The following is a 20,106-nucleotide window of genomic DNA, read 5'->3' as shown; positions in this document are numbered from 1 at the left end:
CCTTCACCCGAGGCTTTGTTATCCCAAGTAACTGTCAAAGCAGAAGTTTATGAAGACTTCATTTCCCTACAACTATGTGTGGTCATGCATTCTAATAAATGGGATGTAAGTGGATATATTGTGTAGTGCCTTCTAACAACCTGCCTTAAAAGACAGCTAAAAGGGAATACACTGTTGATCCACATGACAAGATGACTGAAGGGCTTTGTACTAAGTAACAGAAGCCAGTCCTACAAGGTCACAAACCTGATGATTCCACTTATAACATGTTCTGGAAAAGGCAAAACTGTAGGGCCAGAGAACAGAGGATTGACTGGGAGAAGCACTGAACTGTAAAGGAGCACAGAGGGAATGCTGGGGTGACGGGGAACCTGTAGGCTAGTGGGGACTGGAACTCCCCTAAAAGTATTTTGAGATCAAATGGCACACTAGAGCACTGAGCAGGAGAGGGAACGTTGCTGTTACACTGCTGATTAGCACCTGGGCAACAAACGTGCATTGTAGCAAGGACCTGGAGCCAAGATCTGTCTCGAGGAGTGGAGAGTTTCAGTGGGATGTGCTGGCTCACATCTATAATCTCAGCTACTCAGAGAGAAGAGTGAGCATCAGGATTTCAAATTCAAGGCCAGCCTGGGCATTTAGCATGACCCAGTTTTAAAAAAAAAAATGGGCACCTTCAGACACTGGGCAGGCCAATAGGAGTGGTATCAGGGACAGGCAGGGCCCCTCAAGTTCACCTGAAGCAGTTCATCTCTACCTCCTTATGTGGAGATGAGAATCTCATTTGTCCATCCCTCTGCCTTTTTGGTTGCAGGGCACAGGAAATGGGGGCAGAAACTCCTGTGCCACCTGTGCCTCCTGGGCAGTGCCCCCTGCTTGGGAGGAAGAGGGTTTGCTTGCTGGGCACTTGTGCCATCCTGGCCGTCTGTGCTACCGGAAGTGCTGGCAGAAGAGTGAAACAGACTGAAAACGCAAGAAGGGAGAGCAGTTATTTTGCCCCAATTTTGTGAATTATTAGTCCTGAACCCCTAAATAGGATGGATAAGGCAACTGCTCTGTCCTCACAAGCCTGCCCTCTCTGGCTTCCTTCAGAAACCACACCTTTAATGCTCAAACGTCTCTTAGGCTCTGAGGCTGCTAACAGAACGCCTTAGACCAGGTAGTTCATAAACAACAGATATTTGTTGCTCCCAGTTCTAAAGGCTAGAAAATCCAAGATCAAAGAGCCAGCAGATTGCAGGTCTTGTGAGGGCCCATTGAGCACGTCTTCAAAGGTGGAAGGGACAAAAGGAGCTAACAAGCTCTCTCAAGCCTCTTTCTGGGTACTAATCCCTTTGTGACCTGCTGCCCTCATGACCTAATGGTCTAAGACCAAAAGCAAAACAACAACAACAAAACGCCTCATACCATCACCTCGAGGGTTAGGTTTCAAAAAGAATTTTGGAGTGACACACATTCAACTCGTACCAGACCGTTTCCCGTTTCTTTTGGGTTCTAAATGACACTTCCGGAGCAGGAGGGCGTCCAAAGTCCTCCCTTCTCCATCACCATCTGTTGCGCTCTAAACTGGGGACAGTGGAAGAACGGCGAGAGGCGCGCTGCAGCCTACAGTAGAGCTATCCGACGTTGCACCGACCAGTACCAGGCCTGGGCACCTTGTGAGAAAGACTCGCAGGACAGCCTCCTGGAAAGCCTGATTCGGCAGACGCAGGGCAGACCCGCGTTTCTTTTAGGAAGTTTCCACCGTCTTCTCACAGACAGCCCCAAACTGGGCTACGGGGCCCCGCTACCGAAGGCACTTGCGAGAAAGGAGCGGCACCCAGGTCTCAGGCGGTGGGGCAGAGCGGAGCGAGGGACCCTCGCGGAGCAGGTGCCGGTGGGCGGGTCCACGCCCCGCTGGAGGCCCGCGCGCAGGCTCCTTGTCACCCGGCCTCCTAGCTCCCCTTCTCCGCTCGCTCTGCTGGGCTCCGCGAAGTGGCCGCTCTGCGCAGGCTCAGATGGGCCTCGGCAGGCATGGGAGCCGGGCTTTGCTCGACTCCGGGGGCGCTGGGCACTGCGCCCAGGGCCCCTGACGGAGCCTGAGTGACCCTCCGTGCGCCCGCCGGCGAGTGACTGGGCAAGCTGGGGACAGTTGGCCCGGCCAGTCTCTGTCCCAGTGAGGCTCTCGCCCAAACTCCCGCTGTCTCCGGTCAGCGGACGAGCTCAGGGCACCGGCTTGCAGGTGTGGCCGCGACCGTGCCTCCTGCTGGTGTGAGTCCACTGCGGGTGTAGACCCGCGTGGGAACTGAGTTCCCGGGCCTGGTCCCAAGGAGGGGACCCGGCTTGGATGGAGCCTGAGTTTGCAGCCAGCGCAGGAGATCACATTCCGGGCAGCGGCACTGCGCGTCCCGGATCCTTCCAGGCTTGACAGCCAGTTCGGGGGCCCTGCGGGTCTGCTGGGCCTCTCCGCACGCAGTGGAGATGCCTCCTGGCTCTCCGACGGTCCCAGCGGCTCCCTGGTCCCAGAGCGCTCCGAAGGACCACAGGGCTGCGCCTCAGCCTCAGCTATGGACTCCCCTGCATCAGGTTTGACTGGAGTGTGCAGAGGACCAGAAGTCAGTCTGGGGAGTTAGTACTGGACCTTGCAAGAGGAGGAACCTAGGAAGAGCCTGGGAATCCGCTGAAGGGACACAGCCTGCAGCTGCCTTTTCTGTGGCAATTGCTAACCTTTCAGACTCAGGAAGCTGAAGTTCTGGCATCCAGAGGCCACGGAAGACTGTTCCAGAGGCAAGAGCAGGTGGACAGGGCAGGAGAGGAACTGCTTTTTTCCCGTTGTGGCAGGGAGAGTGCAAACAAGTCCGGGAGGGGTGACCCTTGAGCAGGGAGCAGAGGACACATAGGGCCATTGGGAGCCTTGTCACCACCTCCTTAAGCACTTCACTAATTAGGTTGGTTCAGCTGTGTATGAGGTCAGCAGGGCATGCGGTGGGCACTTCCCCCCAGGATTGGGTGACCCTGGAGATTTTAAGTCACTTTTTCTAAGTTTAGAACACCCTCCCCTTCACCAGGTGCACATTTAAATTTGTTCATTCTGCATCACACATGCTCAAGGTCACAGAAATAGCTGACGAAAGATCTGGGCAAATCCCTGGGCCTCCCACCCTGTTTTCTTCATGCCCTTGCTTCTCACTGAGGCCCACAGGCCAGTAGCACAGGCGCCCCCTGGAAGCGCTCTAGAAATGCAGGTTCTCAGGCCCTGCTGAGCCGTTCTTAACAAGTCTTCACCAGAGCTGAGTGAGATCCCGGGGAGCTGCACAGGCTGACGCTTTCAGAGTGCTACCCTCTGCTGTGCTGTGTCGCCTGCTGCTACCCTGTGCTTAGCCTTAACTACTTCTTGGGCATGATTCCAGTAGTGTTTTGTGTTAAGGCCTTTAAAAAATCAGACAGAGAGCTGTATATTAGAGGGACTCTTCATGTATGCCCCAGAGACCTAATGGTGCTTAGGGACACTGAGGTGGACCCTCAGGAAAGCTGGCCTCCGAGCTGGGTTCCCAAGGATGAGGGGAAAGGATCACTTCTTCCCCGTAGAGCCTCACACCCTCTGGTCTCTCCTTGGGCCTTGTTCTGCAGTTATCAACCTGCCGATACTAACCGGCTGGATGTAAGAGTCCTTGAAGGTCTTCCCCTGGTTATGTTCCCAAAACACCCAGCAGAGGACCTACATGAATGAATTCCATGGGGTGGCCAGCCTGGGGTCACACTCCAACCTCCCAGAGCCTGTGTGGGCCCCTGGACAGGGCTCGTGGAGCCTCACACGGCTGTTAGAGGAGCCCTTCTGACGTGCACAGGCTAGAGGCTGCCTCTCAGGTCACTTTGTGTCCCCACCTGTGAGCCCAGAACCACCGAGGTGCTGTGTAGAGCATCTCCTGCTTGGAGAGTCTGGGAACATTCCAGAATGTTCAGACTCCCCTGTGGCTGTTTCTACCAGCTTTCAGGATCCTGCGCCTCCTCTGCAGAGATTCCCTGCAGAAAAGGAAGCAGCCGGTTTATTCCTGAAAGCCAGGCCCCAGGTGAGTCGGGGTTTTCTTAATTCTTCCTCCAAAGCTTGAACTACAGGTTGCTTTGCCTCCTTCTTTCTAGAACCTCTTTGTTCAGCAAAGGGAACTGACCCCAGTTCCTGCTCTGCAGGAGGCTGAACAGGGCAGGTGGAGGATGGCCTCCCTGCCCCTTGTCCAGGCCCTCTCCCTGCTCCGAACCCACTCACTCAGCTCCTTCGGGTTTCCTCTGGCTCATTTCTGCAATGGGCACTGTGGTGACTGACAGGCAACACCACCAGCGGGAGAAGACTGACACCCAGGACGCCACACCCGTGTCTGCTTTCTTACACACAGATGTTCACTTCTCTCACTCTACCGCACACAAAATGCCTCCGCAGGGGAGAGAGCCCCAAAGTCCCATCCAATCAGAGATCATGGTTAAAGTCCTCGATGGTGTGAGAGTGTCTGCACTGAGCCCAGATGTTTCTCCTGTGGATCAGGAGACTGCTTAATAAGCGGGTACGCTTTCTGAATCTGTAGTTCCAACATATTAACAAGGGCGCAGGAAGACCACAATGGACACCTGGTCAGAAAGGGGAAGTGCTGTGGTCCAGCAGCCTCGGACCAACCGAGATGAAGTTCCACTGGGCAGGTGCTGGGAGGTCTTGTGATCCTGGAAGGAAAGTGTCTGGGTGGGGACCTGCTTCCCCTCTGGGTGGTCCTCCTGGGCTGCTGGTCGTGCCCTCAGGAAGTCTCTTTTGCAGTATTCTCCATGGTCACATGTGAAGGTGACACTGGACAACAAGCTCTCTGGGGACTAAGCAGGTTTTCGTCCTGCTTGAGTAGGGCGAGGGCCCAGGGCTGGTTTCAGGTCATGCCTACCTGGGGCAACCCCTAACACCGTCAGCAGGTTTTTGTGTGTTTGTTTCCAGTGGCTCCGTGTGATGTTAGCTTCACTCGGGTCTTTTGAAATACACCTGTCTCTTTGGTCCCACGTGGGGTTTACTGGGAGCCATCTGAAATGACTCAGAGGCTGAAGGAAAGGTGTGACAACCACATCCACGAGATGGCCCACAGACTAGGCTTTTTATTTTTCTCTTTCACGCAAAAGTCTTGTGCATATTGTCTTTGGCCCATTGGAAAGGAAATGGTTCAGTCTCCAACCCTACAAGCGCTGGCATTTCTGGATACTTCCTGCTGTCCTCTGGTTTTGTTTTACAAACCAGGACACTCCTGAGCTCCTATTTTCCTTATAATCCTTTGTCACACACAACCGGTAACACCAACTGTCACCACTAATGTTGTTTCCAGCCTCTTCTTGTGACATTGCAACCTTACACTTACAACAAGTTATTGGAGGCAATTGTTTTACCAAACAGTTCATTACCAAATCACCATGGATAGGGGACCACGAGTTAGGTTAAAATTGCCATTTTAACTTATTCTTTGAAATCTATATCTAAATGAGATTTGATTTTAAAGTACTTCAGGGTAAAAGTAATAAAGAGTTTTTACTACTTTCACCAGTTCTGCATCTTAGTTCATATTATATGAATTGCCATATATTAGGAGTTGAATGGGAGGTACTCTAATTACTGAGGTGATAGCATAGTTCTGGCCAAGACCCATGGGATGGTTCTACCTCATAGTGGTGACCCGGGATCAAGGGCCCCAGGCACAGGTTTGTAGACTCCGGAACTGAATACTGAGTAGGCTTTGGGGGAAGGATTCATTCTAAGCAAACACAAAACTTTCTGATTTATTGTAAGGCCACTTGATTTACTTTTGTTGTACTATGTGCTGGCATGTGGGTAGAGGCATATATTATAAGCTCCAAATAATTTGACTAAGTAAAAATTGGTAATAAAATTATAGTTCACAAAACTGGGGGTGGTGGCACACACCTGTAATCCCAGCAACTCAGGAGGTTGAGGCAGAAGGATCCAAGTTCAAGGACAGCCTGGGCAACTTAGTGAGACCCTGTCTCAAAATATAAAAAGGGCTGGGGGTGTAGCTTGGTGGTTAGAGCCCCCTGGGGTTCCATCCCCTGTATTGCAAAAATAAAAATAAAATAAAATAAAATATATATACTTTTCGTGTTTTGAATATACTTCATTAGAAAACTACTGATAACTTGTGCATTTGAGAAAGCAGAGAATATTGGCCTATTAATTCTAAATTACTCCAGTTAAAGGTAACTAAATCGAGACTAAAACCTCTTGACAAATGAGGAAAGGATTGCCTTTCTCTCCCCACCTAAGCAGAAAGTGTCTCTAGGCCTGATCCTCCTGAGCCCCTGATCATGTTTTTAGCAGCTCGGCGCTGACATGTGAGTGGGCATGGGGTAGGAAACCAAATAGTAAGGATGACACAATCCCTGGGGGCTGGCCCTGGGAACTCCCGTAACACCTCCTTGCTCATCCGAGGTGCTGCTCGGATGCCTGTCCACGCTCTTCCAGAGCAAGTATGCTCCTCAAGGGTACAAGAGTGTCTTCTGTGTTGTAGGCCCTGATCACGTTCGAGGATGTGGCCGTGGGATTCACCTGGCGGGAGTGGGGGCAGCTGCTCCTGCTCAGAAGCACCTGTACAGGGGAGCGACCTGGAGAACCTCAGGCACCTGGCCTCCCTGGGTGAGTGTGGCTCCTCCCAAGCCCAAAGCCTGCCCGTGAGGCCACGTGATTTCCTTGGTGTTCAGAAGCTGGGGGTGTCAGGCCTGTTGGCTGAGTTCTCCTTGAAGTTCTAGAATCAGACATTTACATTTTCTTTGGGACCCAGAGATACTATATTTCTGCTCCTACTTCTAGGAAAAGTCCTGCTTCTTACAGAGTTAAAATAGGAAGTTTCCTGAGAGTTCTTGGTGTTTCACAAAGCCTTTTCCCTCCACCTTGAAAATCAAGGTCCAAGGGACCCCTGGCACATACAGCCGTGACCATTTTCTTTCTCTACCATCAGGACTTCCGGTGTCCAAACCACATGTGATTAGGCAGCTGGAGGAAGAGGAGGCACCCTGTATGTCAGAGAGAGAGCTTTCAATGGGCACCCACTCAGGTGAGTGAGACCATGCAACTCTGCACATACTCAGGTCCAGCCGGGGCTGGAAGTGCCCTGGACCTCGGTGAGGAGCTCTCCTTTGAGAAGGTGTGACCACTTGACAGGAGCCCTCAGCTCCAATATTTTGAGTTCTGTACCTGTTTCTGGTGTCAGAAGAGAAGATGTTCATTTTCTTTTAGTGTTTACCTTTTCTTTGGCACTGATGCCCTCTGGGTTATTGGTGCCACAGTATCACTAGACATCTCACAGTCAATGTTAGATGGACCGATAGTCAGACAGAACCAGACAGAGCCCTGTGTGGCGGTGCACACCTGTAATCTCAGCGGCTTGGGAGGATCACAAGTTCCAAGTCAGCCTGGAACTTGGTGAGACCCGGTCTCAAAATAAAAAGGGCTGGGGATGTGGCTCAGTGGGACAGCACTTGCCTGGCATGTGTAAGGCGATGGCTTTGGTCCTAGCACTGCAGGGTTGAAAACGGATAGACCATCCTATATTAGTAGGATTAAGAGGGTTAATGAGGGACTCAGCAGAACCATGGACAGCCCACAAATGAAAGGATCACAGACAAGGACATGGAGGATGTCGAGGTCACAGTGGGGACACTTGAATCTTGGTTAAACTAAATCTCAGCTGAAGTGGTTCCGGGAGTAAGAGTTCCCCTTAGCAGCCGATGATGGCATTTCTTTGAGACCTTTATTCTTAGGTGACTTGAGAGTACCTGGTAGGCTCCACCCCTTAGGGCAGAATTCTGTACTCCAAGCTCTCCTGACTGTGTGCGTAGCCAAGCACAGTGGAGGTAGGCGACAGCCTCTGCCAGTCATCGTCCATCCCCAGGCAGAACCGTAGCCTCAGGCCAGAGCGGAAACCCAGGGGAAGCAGTGCTGACGTGTGAGAGGTGGGCTGGGCCCCATCTGAGGAGCCTGGAATGTAGGACAGAGAGGAAGATGCTGATCTCTTCCTCACCGTTTTTCCTTCCAGAATGAGATCAAGGTTTTGGCTTCTGGAATGAGTCTCCTGACCAATAGCTGTTTATTTACAATGCTCCATAGCATGGCTGTGTTTCAGAATGTCCCGGGGAGCTTGTGATGACATTCAGATTCCCAGGAGCCACGCAGGCCTTATTAACTCAGAAGGTCTCTGCAGACAGACTCTGGGACCCCTGGTTAGGTATTGCCCAGTCATTTCCCTCTTCAGAGTATCACTATGACTGTGCTAGTTTTCTGTTGTTGCTGAAATGAGTTGCCACAAACTCACTTTAAGTAACACAGACTTCCCAGCTCCCCGTTGGTAGGTGAACAGGCTGGCTTGGGTCTCACACATTTACCCCTAGGTGTCCGTGGGCCTTTTCCTTCTGGAGGGCCTGCGTCCTGTTCATCCGGGTTGTTGGCAGAGTCAGTTCCTGGCAGTTGTCAACCTGAGGTTCTCGTTTTCTTGCTGGCTGTAAACTGAGGGGTGATCCCACCTGCTGGAAACTGCCACATTCCCTGGGTCATGGTGTCCTTCCTCCACCTTCCACGCTGGCAGTGTGGGCAGTGCTCCTCACCTGGTATTCCCTGCCCAGGGAATGTTCTCTGATGGAACAGCACAGTGTGCACCTAGGTGTCAAGGGAGGACAAGAGCTTGTCCCCTGAGAGAGAGGGAGGGGGTGAGGACACCTGGGAAGGGGGGCACCACTTGCTGGCACAGAGGACAGGACCTGGGTGACCTGGGTCCTCCCGTCGGCACTGCACAGCCTTTGGAGGGTAAGGGCTGAGAAGAGGGGCCAGGAGAGGGACGTTCCAGGAAGACCAGTGATGAGGGGGTCCAAAGAGACTGGAGTAAGAGACTGGCTAGCAATCTGCCAGTTCCCTAGGCCTGAAGAGACGAGGAGGACTGGGGTCTGTCTCCAGGTGACCTGCACCCTGTGCTCCGCCTGTCTCTTTGTCCCTGTCCCTCACACTGAGTCTGCTTCCCCCGCATCCTTCCGTCTTTAGTCCCTGGACTTCACCTCGTGTCCTGGAACCCGAGCCTGGTTCTCCCAGGCTTCCCTGACCTCCAGCTAACCTGCTCACCGTGTGTCCTTGACGGCTCCCGGGCCTTCTGTCGTGAGCCATTCTTGAAAGCATCTGTGTGCCCTTTACATATGGCTGAAACTCCACCAGCTTGCACTCACTGCTGCTTACTTCCCCCGGCACATGGAACAGGTAACTCCAATGTCTCTCCCCCGTGCAGACTGGAAAAGAAGGCTTCGAGCCCAGGACTCAAGGTCGAGTCAGGGAATTTCCAGAGACTTATTCCAGATAGCAGCAGTGGAAAAACACCTTCCGGATGAGCGCTGGTCCTCCAAACTGAAAGCCACCTGTGCTTGCGATGACCACAGGCTAGAGATGCAGCAGGTGAAGCAGAGACATCTGAGGGAGATGCCAGTCACTGGCAGATCCACTCCCACCCTTAGGACGGATCACTCGTGGAGTGGACAGGGGAGAAGTGTAGGCTTGAGACCAGTCCTGAAGCCCACCCTTAGCCAACACGATGTTGCCACCGGAGAGGGAGCCTATCAGTGTGTCACGGATTGAGACAGACTTCAGAGAGAAACGACTCGCAGGGAGGCCACCCAGAGAGGGGACCTTGCAGAGGTAAGGAGTGTGGGAAGCCCCTCCACTTCCAGTCCGAACTAAGACGCCATCAAAGATGCCACACCGGGGAGAAGTCGTACGAGCGCAGCGAGTGTGGCTGCGCCTTCGGGCACATCTCATCCCTGATCACACTGGAGAGAAGCCCTACAAGTGCAGGGAGTGGGAAAGCCTTCAGCCAGAGCTCCTCGCTCATCGTCCATTACAGGTTCCACACGGGGAGGCCCTACAGATGCAGTAAGTGTGGCCGCACCTTCGGGCACATCTCATCCCTGATCAGACACTGAGAACTCACACTGGGGAGAAGTCCTACGAGTGCAGCGAGTGTGGCCGCACCTTCGGCCTGAGGTCCTCCCTCATCCTGCATTACAGGCTCCACTCAGGGGAGGCCCTACAGATGCAGTAAGTGCGGGTGGGCCTTCAGCCAGAGCGCATCTCTCACCCAGCATCACGGGCTCCACACCGGGGAGAAGCCCTACGAGTGCAACACATGCGGGAGGGCCTTGCCCACCCCGCGTCCCTCGCCAAACACCAGAAGAGTCATGTTGTGAAAAGATAGAAAAAGCCTGCACCTGTGTAAATACGAGACTCTTCCCAAACTGCCCTCAACCCCTCATAAAAACTGCAAAGAATTTTCGTCTCTTATCTGTAAAGGCCAGGTGGCTGACCCAAAGCAAACTTTGCTGGCACAAAAGCAAACTTAAAGATAATGACAACCCTTCTCTCGGAGGTCAGGGTGACCCAGAACTTAAAATATCATGCTTTGTATACAATTTTATATGTTAACCAATTAAAAAGAACACTGTAAAACTACTTGCCTTTCGTTATAAAAACCCTGCTAAACATGGACTCGGGGCCTCTTAGCGTCACCGGTTACCGAGTGCACGGAGGACCAGGCTCGAGCTTGCTAATAAATGACTCTTTGTTGCTTGCATTGATCGTGGTCTCTGGTGGTCTTTGTGGGGTCTCGAGCCACTAGGCACAACATGCCTCAGTTAAACCGGTTTGTAAAGTGAAATATGCACACTTACCGACTATTGCTAAACCTATTTTCTATCTTGTCTGTTACTTCAAGCCATCTATGCATCTCTGGTGTCACTTTTTACTTTCTGCAGTAGGTACCCTGAAACTTCCTGGAACCCAGAACCTTGCTGGGCTCTCCTTTAGGTTCAGACCTGTTGACTGTGAGACTTAGGTGGGGAAACCAAGACCAGGAGCTGATACAGCCAGAGGAGCCTTGGCCAGTAAGGAATAGCTCATATGGGGACAGTCCTTCAAGCTCTTAAAGTCTCAACAAGACTTCAGGGAACCAGCTCAGAGTGGGTCCATGCAGACAGGCTGGATCTAAGGATTCAAGAGGTGGGTCAAGGCTGGGGAGGAAGGGCAGGTGGGATGTGCAGGAGGCACCTGGAGAGTGGAGGTCAGCATGCTGGTCTTGAAGCCTAACAATCAGAGACTTCTTCCCAAAAAGCATGATCCACAAGCGAATAGTTTACATTAGAAATAGCTTTATTTGATCCATCTCTCCTCTGTGCTCAGTGCCCTTCTCTGACATTGTTTTAGCTAGCTTTTGTATTGTTGTGACCAAAATACCCCACAAGAACAACTGGAGGAAAACTTTATTTTGGCTCATGGTCTCAGAGGTTCAGTCCATGGTTGGCTGACTGGGCTCTGGGCCTGGGATGAGGCAGAACATGGCAGAAGGGCCTGGAGGAGGAAAGCTGCTCAGACCTGACAACCAGGAATCAGGGAGAGCTCTGCTTGCCGGCGACAAAATACACAGTCCGAAGGCATGCCTCCAGTGAGCTACGTCCTCTGGCCACGCCCGCCTCCCTATAGCTACCCAGTTAATCCACATCAGTGATGAAGCTACAACGCTCATAAACTAATCATTTCACTTCTGAACATTCTGGCAAGTCTCATGCATGAGCTTTTGGGGGATACCACACATCCAAATCGTAACAGGCATTCACCCAAGTCCCTTTCTACCTGGGTGCCTGTGACTGTTTTATAACTTATCCTTGCCCTGAAGTCTGAGCCTCTTGTGCATCCCTGCCGTGTTAACCCTTACCATCAATTTGAGTCTGTTACTTCCCCGCCCTTCAGATCCTTTGTGCTGCCTACCAGATAAATCTCCACTCCTCAGGCATTTGACTTCTCCACTCTCCCGCTGCCCCTTCACAGAGCCTCTGCCAACAGGCTGGCTCCACACTGCCACCTGCACAGCTTCACCTGAGCCTCCAGTCACCAGCGCCCTGTGCGGATGCCCCTCTTCCTTGGGGGAAGTTCTCCTGAAGGCTGGTGTGAAGTCAACCCCCTTGGCATTGTTCGCTTGTTTGGGGAATGGAGGGTCTCTGGGCTCGTGGTGATCATTTAAGTAATTTGCTGTTCATCAGCTCACCACTCCTGTCAGTAGCTGCAGGTCATGCCTCCTGCTTGCTCTGAGAAGGGAGCTTCCAGGAGGTGCTCACCAGCTGGGGGGTAATTTGAAAAAGAACTTGACTGTCCCAGGTTTTCTCAGTGCTCCTGGCTGATTTCACATTTTTGTACTAGATGAAATGCTTTCCTTCGAGAAAATTGCCAATTAAATATTTCCTTAGAAAGATGTAATGGTGCCTCCTGTTTTCCAAATTCAGAAATAGATTAGCATTGTTCCATCATTTAGGATAGTGTGGGGTGTGTGTGTGTGTGTGTGTGTGTGTGTGTGTGTGTGTGTAGTAGAAATTCAGTGCTCTTTAAATTTGCACTATAATGATTTCTGATGCCAACAACCCAGAATTGGGATAAACTTCATGGGTTAAGAACATGGTAGTTCACAAGGCTGCCCTCACAGATTCAGGAGTCCCCAGGCCACCTTCACGTCTGACAGCTGGCTACAAACTCAGGGTCCACCACCCCTGCATGTCAGATAACTCACTAGAATGACTCTCAGAACTCAGGACAAAGCTACTTTTTTTGTTGTGTTTTGTTCCTTTTTGGTGCCAGGGATTGACCCAGGTGTGCTTAACCACTGAGCCACATCCCCAGCCCTATTTTTATTTTTTATTTTGAGACAGGGTCTCTCTAAGTTGCTTAGGGCCTTGCTGTGGTGCTGAGGTTGGGAAATCCTCCTTCCTCAGCCTCCCGAGTCATTGGGATCACAGATGCATGCCACCATACAATTTAATGATAGCTAGAAGATATACAGTAGAACCAGCCTAGGAAGAGATGCAGGCAGGGCAAGGTCTAGCACTTCCAAATGCAAAGCTCCTGTCTTCCCAGAACACATTACTCTACCAGCACACGGATATGTGACAATACACAGAGTATGTCAACCAGGAAGCTCCCCTGAGCTTCAGTGTCCAGGGTTTTAACTGGACTTTCCTTACATAGGTATGATCCCACAGTTGAACCCAATGGCCAGCCCCTTGCCCCTCCCTGGGGGTGCCACATGGTTCAAAGCTCCAACCCTCTAACCATTTTGTTGGTACTTCTGGCAAGGCTAGACTGCCACTCTGTCATTAGCATAAACTACCATGCGTGGTCCAAGGGCTCTCCTGTTGCTCAGGAAATTTTAAGGAACCAGGGACAACGGCTGGCCAAATTCTTTTATTGCACAGCACCCACCTTCAAACAAATCAGTACAAAAATGCTCTTCAATTATTTTTCAATTAAACATGTAACACACAAGATTATAGACATTCCTCAGTAAACAACTGCATTGTATCACTTCTGCCTATAGATCCCTGCTGAGGAGACTGGAAACCGATGTCCAAGACAGCAGGCGTGGGCTCAGCTACACTAAGGAAGAAGAGGACAAGAATCTGTGCCAAATCCTCCAAGACATTTGGAGGTCACCTTAATTACTTTCTCTGGGTCTTGATTTTCTTCTCTAGGAAAGGAAGGGCTTTGCAAATGTGGAAATAAAGAGCATTCAACTAAGAACAGTCAGAGACTATCCAGAGATTCCTGCAACCAAGTTATCAGCCACTATCACCTGAGGCAGACACCCAAGTGCATGCAGGGAGTGAGAAAACTTTCCAATGGAAAAAAAATATATCAAAAGGAAGCTCAGGTGTGCCCAGGTTGGAAGCTGTTGGCATGGAAAGCTGGGCTGAGCTGGCTAGAAGCAGGACATCTTATGTGACTGCCTCAGGAAGCATGTTTGGCTCTGTAAGGCTGGTCTTGAGCTGGGCGTGGGAGCAAACGACAGAGGAGCTGCAGTGACTGACCACGTTCAGGCCAGGTCTGAGATGACTGCAGAGGTTGCCTGCTGGCCCCCAGGGTAGCTGCTGAGAAGTGTGAGCCAGACTTCCAGCTCAGGGGCGTATCCACTGTCTGCTTGAGTGCTACGGTTCCCCTCTGGTCATTCTCTTGCTGGAGAGAGGCTGGCCAAACAGGGCAGGCTAGAGATGCAGGTCTTCACCATGGGGAATGCTCCCTGGGTCCTGTTCGCCTACACGACATCACAGGATCTCCTTGTTATATCATCTTCACGCTCTCTGATAAGGGAGCAGCTGTGCAGAAGCCGCGAGCAAAGACGTGTTCTTAATGTGATGTCCCATTCATTGATCCAAGTACATAAAGAAGTAACAGCGATGGCACAGATGCCACCACGTCAGCCCAGCAAGAAGTCCAGAACAATGCAACTGTCCGTCACTTCTTGTGCTAATGAACCGACAGATCTGTAGTCCATCTAGGGAGAGATGGTATCCATAACTTCTTCCAGAGTCAGTGATTTTTTAATATATGTAGTGCTTTGATTGTTAGTGGTACCCTGAAAGATCCCTTGCAAGGAGGTTCAATTCTTCCCAGGTGACTCTTCCACTAGACAAAATCTCGTGACTTAACAAAGAGGCTCTTTAGAAAGATGCTGTGGGAAGGTGGCCTAAACCCAAGTCCCTGGCAGCAATTTTCCATGCCTGGGAATAGCAGGGTCGAGTTTATCATTGGAGGCAAAGCCCCTACATAAGTGGGATTTACAATACCAGTTCTTAGGGGAAGAACTGATATGTCCCAGGTGAGTGACTCTCATGGCCGTAAGGAGTTCTGTGAGTAGTACCGTTAGCTACGGAGCTCAAGGGTGTCTGAAAAAATTCGCTTATTTTAATTTAAGAATATCATCGGTTCTTTCGGGCTTTCTGGGAGATTATATATGGTAAAGATGGTGTAGTTTTAAACACAGCGTAATGCCTTATGGAATGCTAATGGTTCCTGTAAAGTATGTGCCTTGATCACTCGATAGGAAAGTTAGGATGCCCCAGGTTGGAAAGAAAACCAAGCAGCTCCTAGTGGTTGTAAGGACTGTGACTGCTTGGCGAGGAAATGCTTCAGCTAATCCTGAAGGTACATTAACTAATACATATTCAGACTCATTAAGGACGGAAGCTGGGTGAATCCCACCTGAAGGTGTGCATGGGCCCTGGAGGCTTTGGCTCCTGGCCATGCCCCACCCTTACAGGGTTTCCAGGGTTATGCTGACAGGTGATCCTTGACCTGAAAATAACCTGTTAAAAAGCTACCTTTTAAAATTCCTCCTCTAATACTAATTTAAGATAGTGACCCATTTGCCTGTATCATGATGGACAATTGCATGGAGAAATTTAGATGATATCTATCTGAAATAATCTGGTACCAGCAAGCAGCCCTTCTGGGAGCACTAGAGATCATCCAAGTGAAGGTTATGATTTTCAGCATTATTCTTTTTTCAGAACCAGGGTCTTCACGTTGTTCATATGTAATGCTCTCTTTGAATTACTCTAGATCTGTCCTCTGGGTTCAGCAAGGAGCATAACTTGGGTGAGCCTGCTGCTTTGGCAGAACTCCTGCCAGAGCATTTCCTCTCACGTCCGTGGTGTCCTGTCCATGGTGCCACTTCTTCTGCCTTGGCATGGGCCACAGCCCTTACGATAGCTGCCCCTCTAAGAAGGAGGCTGCTTATACACCTCCCCTAACTTGTTCATTTTTATGGGGGTTCTGGCAGAGGTTAGGAAGCCCTCCTTATGTTCAAAGTATCCTAAAGTCACATGCTGCTGCCACACATATCTGCTCTCAGTGCACATATCTGCTCTCAGTGCACATATCTGCTCGCTGGTATTTGGTGAGTTGACTAGCTCTGTGTAGTAAAGGCAGGAAGTTTCGCCCTCTCGTCTGACATCACCTCAGTTAGACTGTATTCTAAAGAGAACTCAAATTAGTGATGGCTTATTCTGCTTGATAACCTCCAGTTTCAGTTCTGCAGGGAGAGCCATCAACAAATAATATTAAGACAGGATTCTCAATTGGAATCTAATAAATCTAAGTGAGCTACAGAGATTCCCTGATTGAGGTAAGACAACTTGAGTGTTCCCTTCCGTTAGGAGCTGGAGGATGTCAGGATCCAGAGTGCTACAGTGGCGAACAGAAATGTGAGAGGGAAAGAGTAACAATGTCCCAGGAGGCTAATTAGCTAGTTGGAAGTGAAAACCTTTTTGTTCACAGATGACCTGATTTTGTACACAGAAAATCATAAGCATCAACTAAAACCTATTAGAATAAAAGAGTTCCACAACGTTGCTAGAAACAAGATCAATACACAGAAATCAGTATTACTTCTGTACATGTGCAATGGACAACCAAAAATGAAATTAAGAAAACAATTGTATGTATAATGTCATAAAAAAGAATGCAATACTTAAGAATAAAGTAAACAAGAGATTTATATTCTGAAAGCTAAACACAATGGTTGAAAGAAATTAAAGAAGTTATAAAAAAGTGGAAAAACATCCCACGTTCATAGTCAGAAAACATACTATTGTTAAGATGACAGTACTTCCTAAACTGATCTATAGAGTAAAATGCTCTCTGTCAAAATCCCAGCTTTATTATCTGTGGAAATTGACAAGTCAATTCTAATATTTATATGGAATTGCTAGGTATCTAGAATAGCCAAAACAATCTTGAAAAAGAAGAACACGGTAGAAAAACCCATACTTCACAACTTTGAAACCTACTACAAAGCAACAATAGTTAAGATAGTGTGGGACAGATGTTGTAGATCAAGGGAATAGAATTGAGAGCTCAGCAGTAAACCCACATGTCCATGGGCAGCTAATTTTCAACAAGTGTGACAAGACCATTCAATAGGGATAGAATAGTCTTTCCTTATCTCTTTCTTTCTTTTTTTCCTTCCCTTAACCAATGATGATGTAACCAATGATGATGATGGATGGCCATATGCACAAGAATGAAGTTGGACCACATCTCACCAAATATGGACATAAAATGGATCAGAGACCTAAATATAAGAACTCTTAGAAGAAAACATGGAGACAAATCTTCATAACCTCAGACTGACAGTGAATTCTTAGACATGACACCAAATGCATAAGCAATAGAAATAAAATAGAAAAACAAAATAAAAACTCAAGTCTTTTGTGCTTCAAAGGATACTTATTAAGAAAGTGGAAAGAAAACCTACAGAATGGAAGAAAATAATTGCAAATCATATACCAATAAGAGACTTGTATCCAGAATATTCAAAGAACCAATAAAACTAGGTAATAAAAGACAACCAGATTAAAAACAGGAAACCCTTGAACTTCCACAACTGTGAGCCTCTTTTCTTTATTAAGTTAAAAAAACAGGAAAAAGATCTTAATAGGCACTTCTTCAAAGAAGATATACAAATGATTAATAAGCCAATGAGCAACATGAAAATATGCTCAGTAGGACTGACTACTAGGAACATGCAAATCAAAACCACAATAAGATGCCAACTACTAGGATGGGTAGATTCAAAAGGTCAGATAACAACAAGTGTTGGTGAGAAATTAGAATCCTATGCCTTGCTGGTGGGACTGTAAAATTTCGCAGCCACTTTGAAAACAGTCTGGCAGAGTTACCATGTGATCTAGCAGTTCTGCTCTTAAGAACATACCTAAAAGAAACAAAAAAATGTTTACACAAAACCTTATACAAGCATGTTCATGGCAACATTATTCATAATAGCCAAAAAGTGGAAGCAACCCAAACATATATCAGCTGATGAATGGATAAGATGTAGTATATTATATCAGTCATAAAAATAGAATATTATTCAGCCTTAAAATGTAAGGAAGCACAGATACATGCTATGACATGGGTAAACCTTGACAGTGTTATGCCAAATGAAAGTCGCCAACCACAATGGACCATATAAGATTCCAGTGACATGAATTTCTACAACAGGGAAATCTGTAGAGATAGAAAGCAGACCAGCTATTGCTTTAGGTTGGGGTAGCAGATGGGGACACAGGGGAGTGACAGAGGGTGTGGGGTTTCTCTTTGGAGTGATGAAAATGATCTAAAATTGATTGTGGTGACGGTCGCACAGCTCTGTGAATGCACTAAAAACCGCTCCAGGGTCACGCAGGTGGCTGACCACATGACACCCAGCAGATGAGCTCAATAGTGGTTTATAAGCTTATTCTGAGAGGAAGCCACACAGAATGTCCCACTGGGCAACGTGGGGCATGCACATGGGCACAGAGTGGATCAGCAGTGGCCACGGGAGACAGCTTTGCAGAAATGAGGGCGCGGGGACCCCTGGGCTCCTGTGGGAGGAAGTAACTGGCTTGTCTGAACAATTCTGCAAGCTGACCTAAACTTCACACATTTTACAGAAAAAAAAAAAAAACCTCAAAATGGACTACAGACTTAAATATAAAACCCCAAACTACAAAACTTTTAGAAAATAACAGGAGACAAGCTTTAGGACCACAAATTAGGGAGATGGTTGTTAGACATGATACCTGAAGATGATGCATGAAGGAAATTAATTAACTGGACCTTATCAAAATCAAAAACTGTTACTTGGTGAACGGCTGGATGGCCTTGCTAAAAGAATGAGAAGACAAGCTATAGACCGGGAGAAAATGTTTTTAAATAGTCTATTTGAAAATGGACTCATACCTAGAATAAATAGAGAACTCTTCCAACTGAACAGTAAAAGACATCAAACAGGGCTGGGGATGTAGCTCAGTGGTTGAGCTCTTGCCTGGCATGTGTGTGGTCCTGAATTCAATCCTCAATACTGGGGGAAAAAAGAAAGAAAAGAAACCAAACAATCCAACTAGAAAATGAGCAAAACACATGAACAGACATTTCACCAAAAAGGATACACAGATAATTTAAACATGCACACGAAAAGGAGTTCAATGTCATTAACTCTTAGGGAAGTGTAAATTAAAACCATAACGAGATGTCACTCTATACCTAATAGAACAGCTTTAAAAATGGTGACAGCATTACATGCCAGTGAGCCTGCAGAGAAAGTCTATCTCTTACACATTGCAGGTGGGAACATAAAGTGCTAAGACCACTTTGAAAAACAGTTTGGCAGTTTCTTTAAAAACTGAGTAGCTACTAATCATACATCTAGTGATCTTACTGCTTGGCATCTATTCCAGAGAACTGAATTCTTATGCCCATGCAAAAACACGCGTGGAATGGGTATGTACTCCAAAGCATCGAAAGCAGGGACGCAGAGAGATACACGCATATTCACAGCAGCATTACTCACAACAGACAAAAGGTGGAAATAACCCAACTGTCCATGGACAGGTGGCTGGATAAACACCACAGGGGGTGGAGTTATATATATGCACCAGGTGTGTACATGACATACATATGGAGGTGTGTGCATGCGTGCGTATGCACATAAATGCAATGTTATTCAGCCTTAAAAAGGACAATTGTGCCAAGTGCCACAAAAAGATAGACCTTCAAGATATAATGCTGAGTGAATAAGTAAATAAGAAAAAGGAGAAATACCACGTGACTCTACCTCTATGGGGTACTCAGAGTAGTCACATTTATTGTTTTTTGGGTTTTTTTTTTTTTTTTCGGTGCTGGGGATTGAACTCAGGGCAAGCACTCTACCAACTGAGCTAGATCCCCAGCCCCATCATATTTATTGGAACACGAAGTGGAATGGCAGGGCTGAGACCGGAAGGGGGAGTCAGCATTTAATGGGTACAGTTTCCGTCTATCAAGATGTAACACATTTTCCCCCCAGTGCTAGGGATTGAATCCAGGGGCCATCTACCACTGAGCTGAATTGCTACCCCTTTTATTGTTTTTATTTCAAGACAGGGTCTCACTAAAGTTGCTGAGGCTGGCCTGGAATTTATGATGCTCCCGTCTTAGCTTCCTAAATTGCTGGGATTACAGGCGTTCCGTCACCAACCCGACACAGATGAGACAACGCTATGGATAGAAGGTGGTTATGGTTGCATGACAATATGAATTTATTTAATACCACCGAACTGCATACTTAAAAGTGGTTAAGATGGTAACGTTTATATGTAGTTTACAATTTTTAATAGTGTAAATGTCTAAAAAATGTACATATGTGTTTATGATAGCTTTGTTTAAAATAGCCCCGAACTGGGAACAAACCAAACCAAATATGCTAGAAGGGGTAACTG

The 20,106-nt window shown here is 48.3% G+C and overlaps 1 protein-coding gene across 1 annotated transcript; it reads left to right on the top strand.

Moving 5' to 3' along the window:
- Nucleotides 1-1,893: 1,893 nt before the first annotated feature.
- On the top strand, nucleotides 1,894-10,418 carry Znf514 (zinc finger protein 514). The gene is given in 8 exon segments (XM_047523015.1): nucleotides 1,894-2,565; nucleotides 6,522-6,646; nucleotides 6,969-7,064; nucleotides 9,279-9,617; nucleotides 9,620-9,961; nucleotides 9,964-10,066; nucleotides 10,068-10,180; nucleotides 10,183-10,418. Coding segments are annotated over 7 exon segments (1,155 nt in total). The 5' UTR covers nucleotides 1,894-2,565; nucleotides 6,522-6,540; the 3' UTR covers nucleotides 10,239-10,418.
- Nucleotides 10,419-20,106: the final 9,688 nt, after the last annotated feature.

Source organism: Sciurus carolinensis, chromosome 13 (assembly GCF_902686445.1).
Source record: "Sciurus carolinensis chromosome 13, mSciCar1.2, whole genome shotgun sequence".
Taxonomy (NCBI): domain Eukaryota; kingdom Metazoa; phylum Chordata; class Mammalia; order Rodentia; family Sciuridae; genus Sciurus; species Sciurus carolinensis.
Note: the sequence above shows the minus strand (reverse complement) of the source record. Positions and strands in the feature narration are given on the sequence as shown.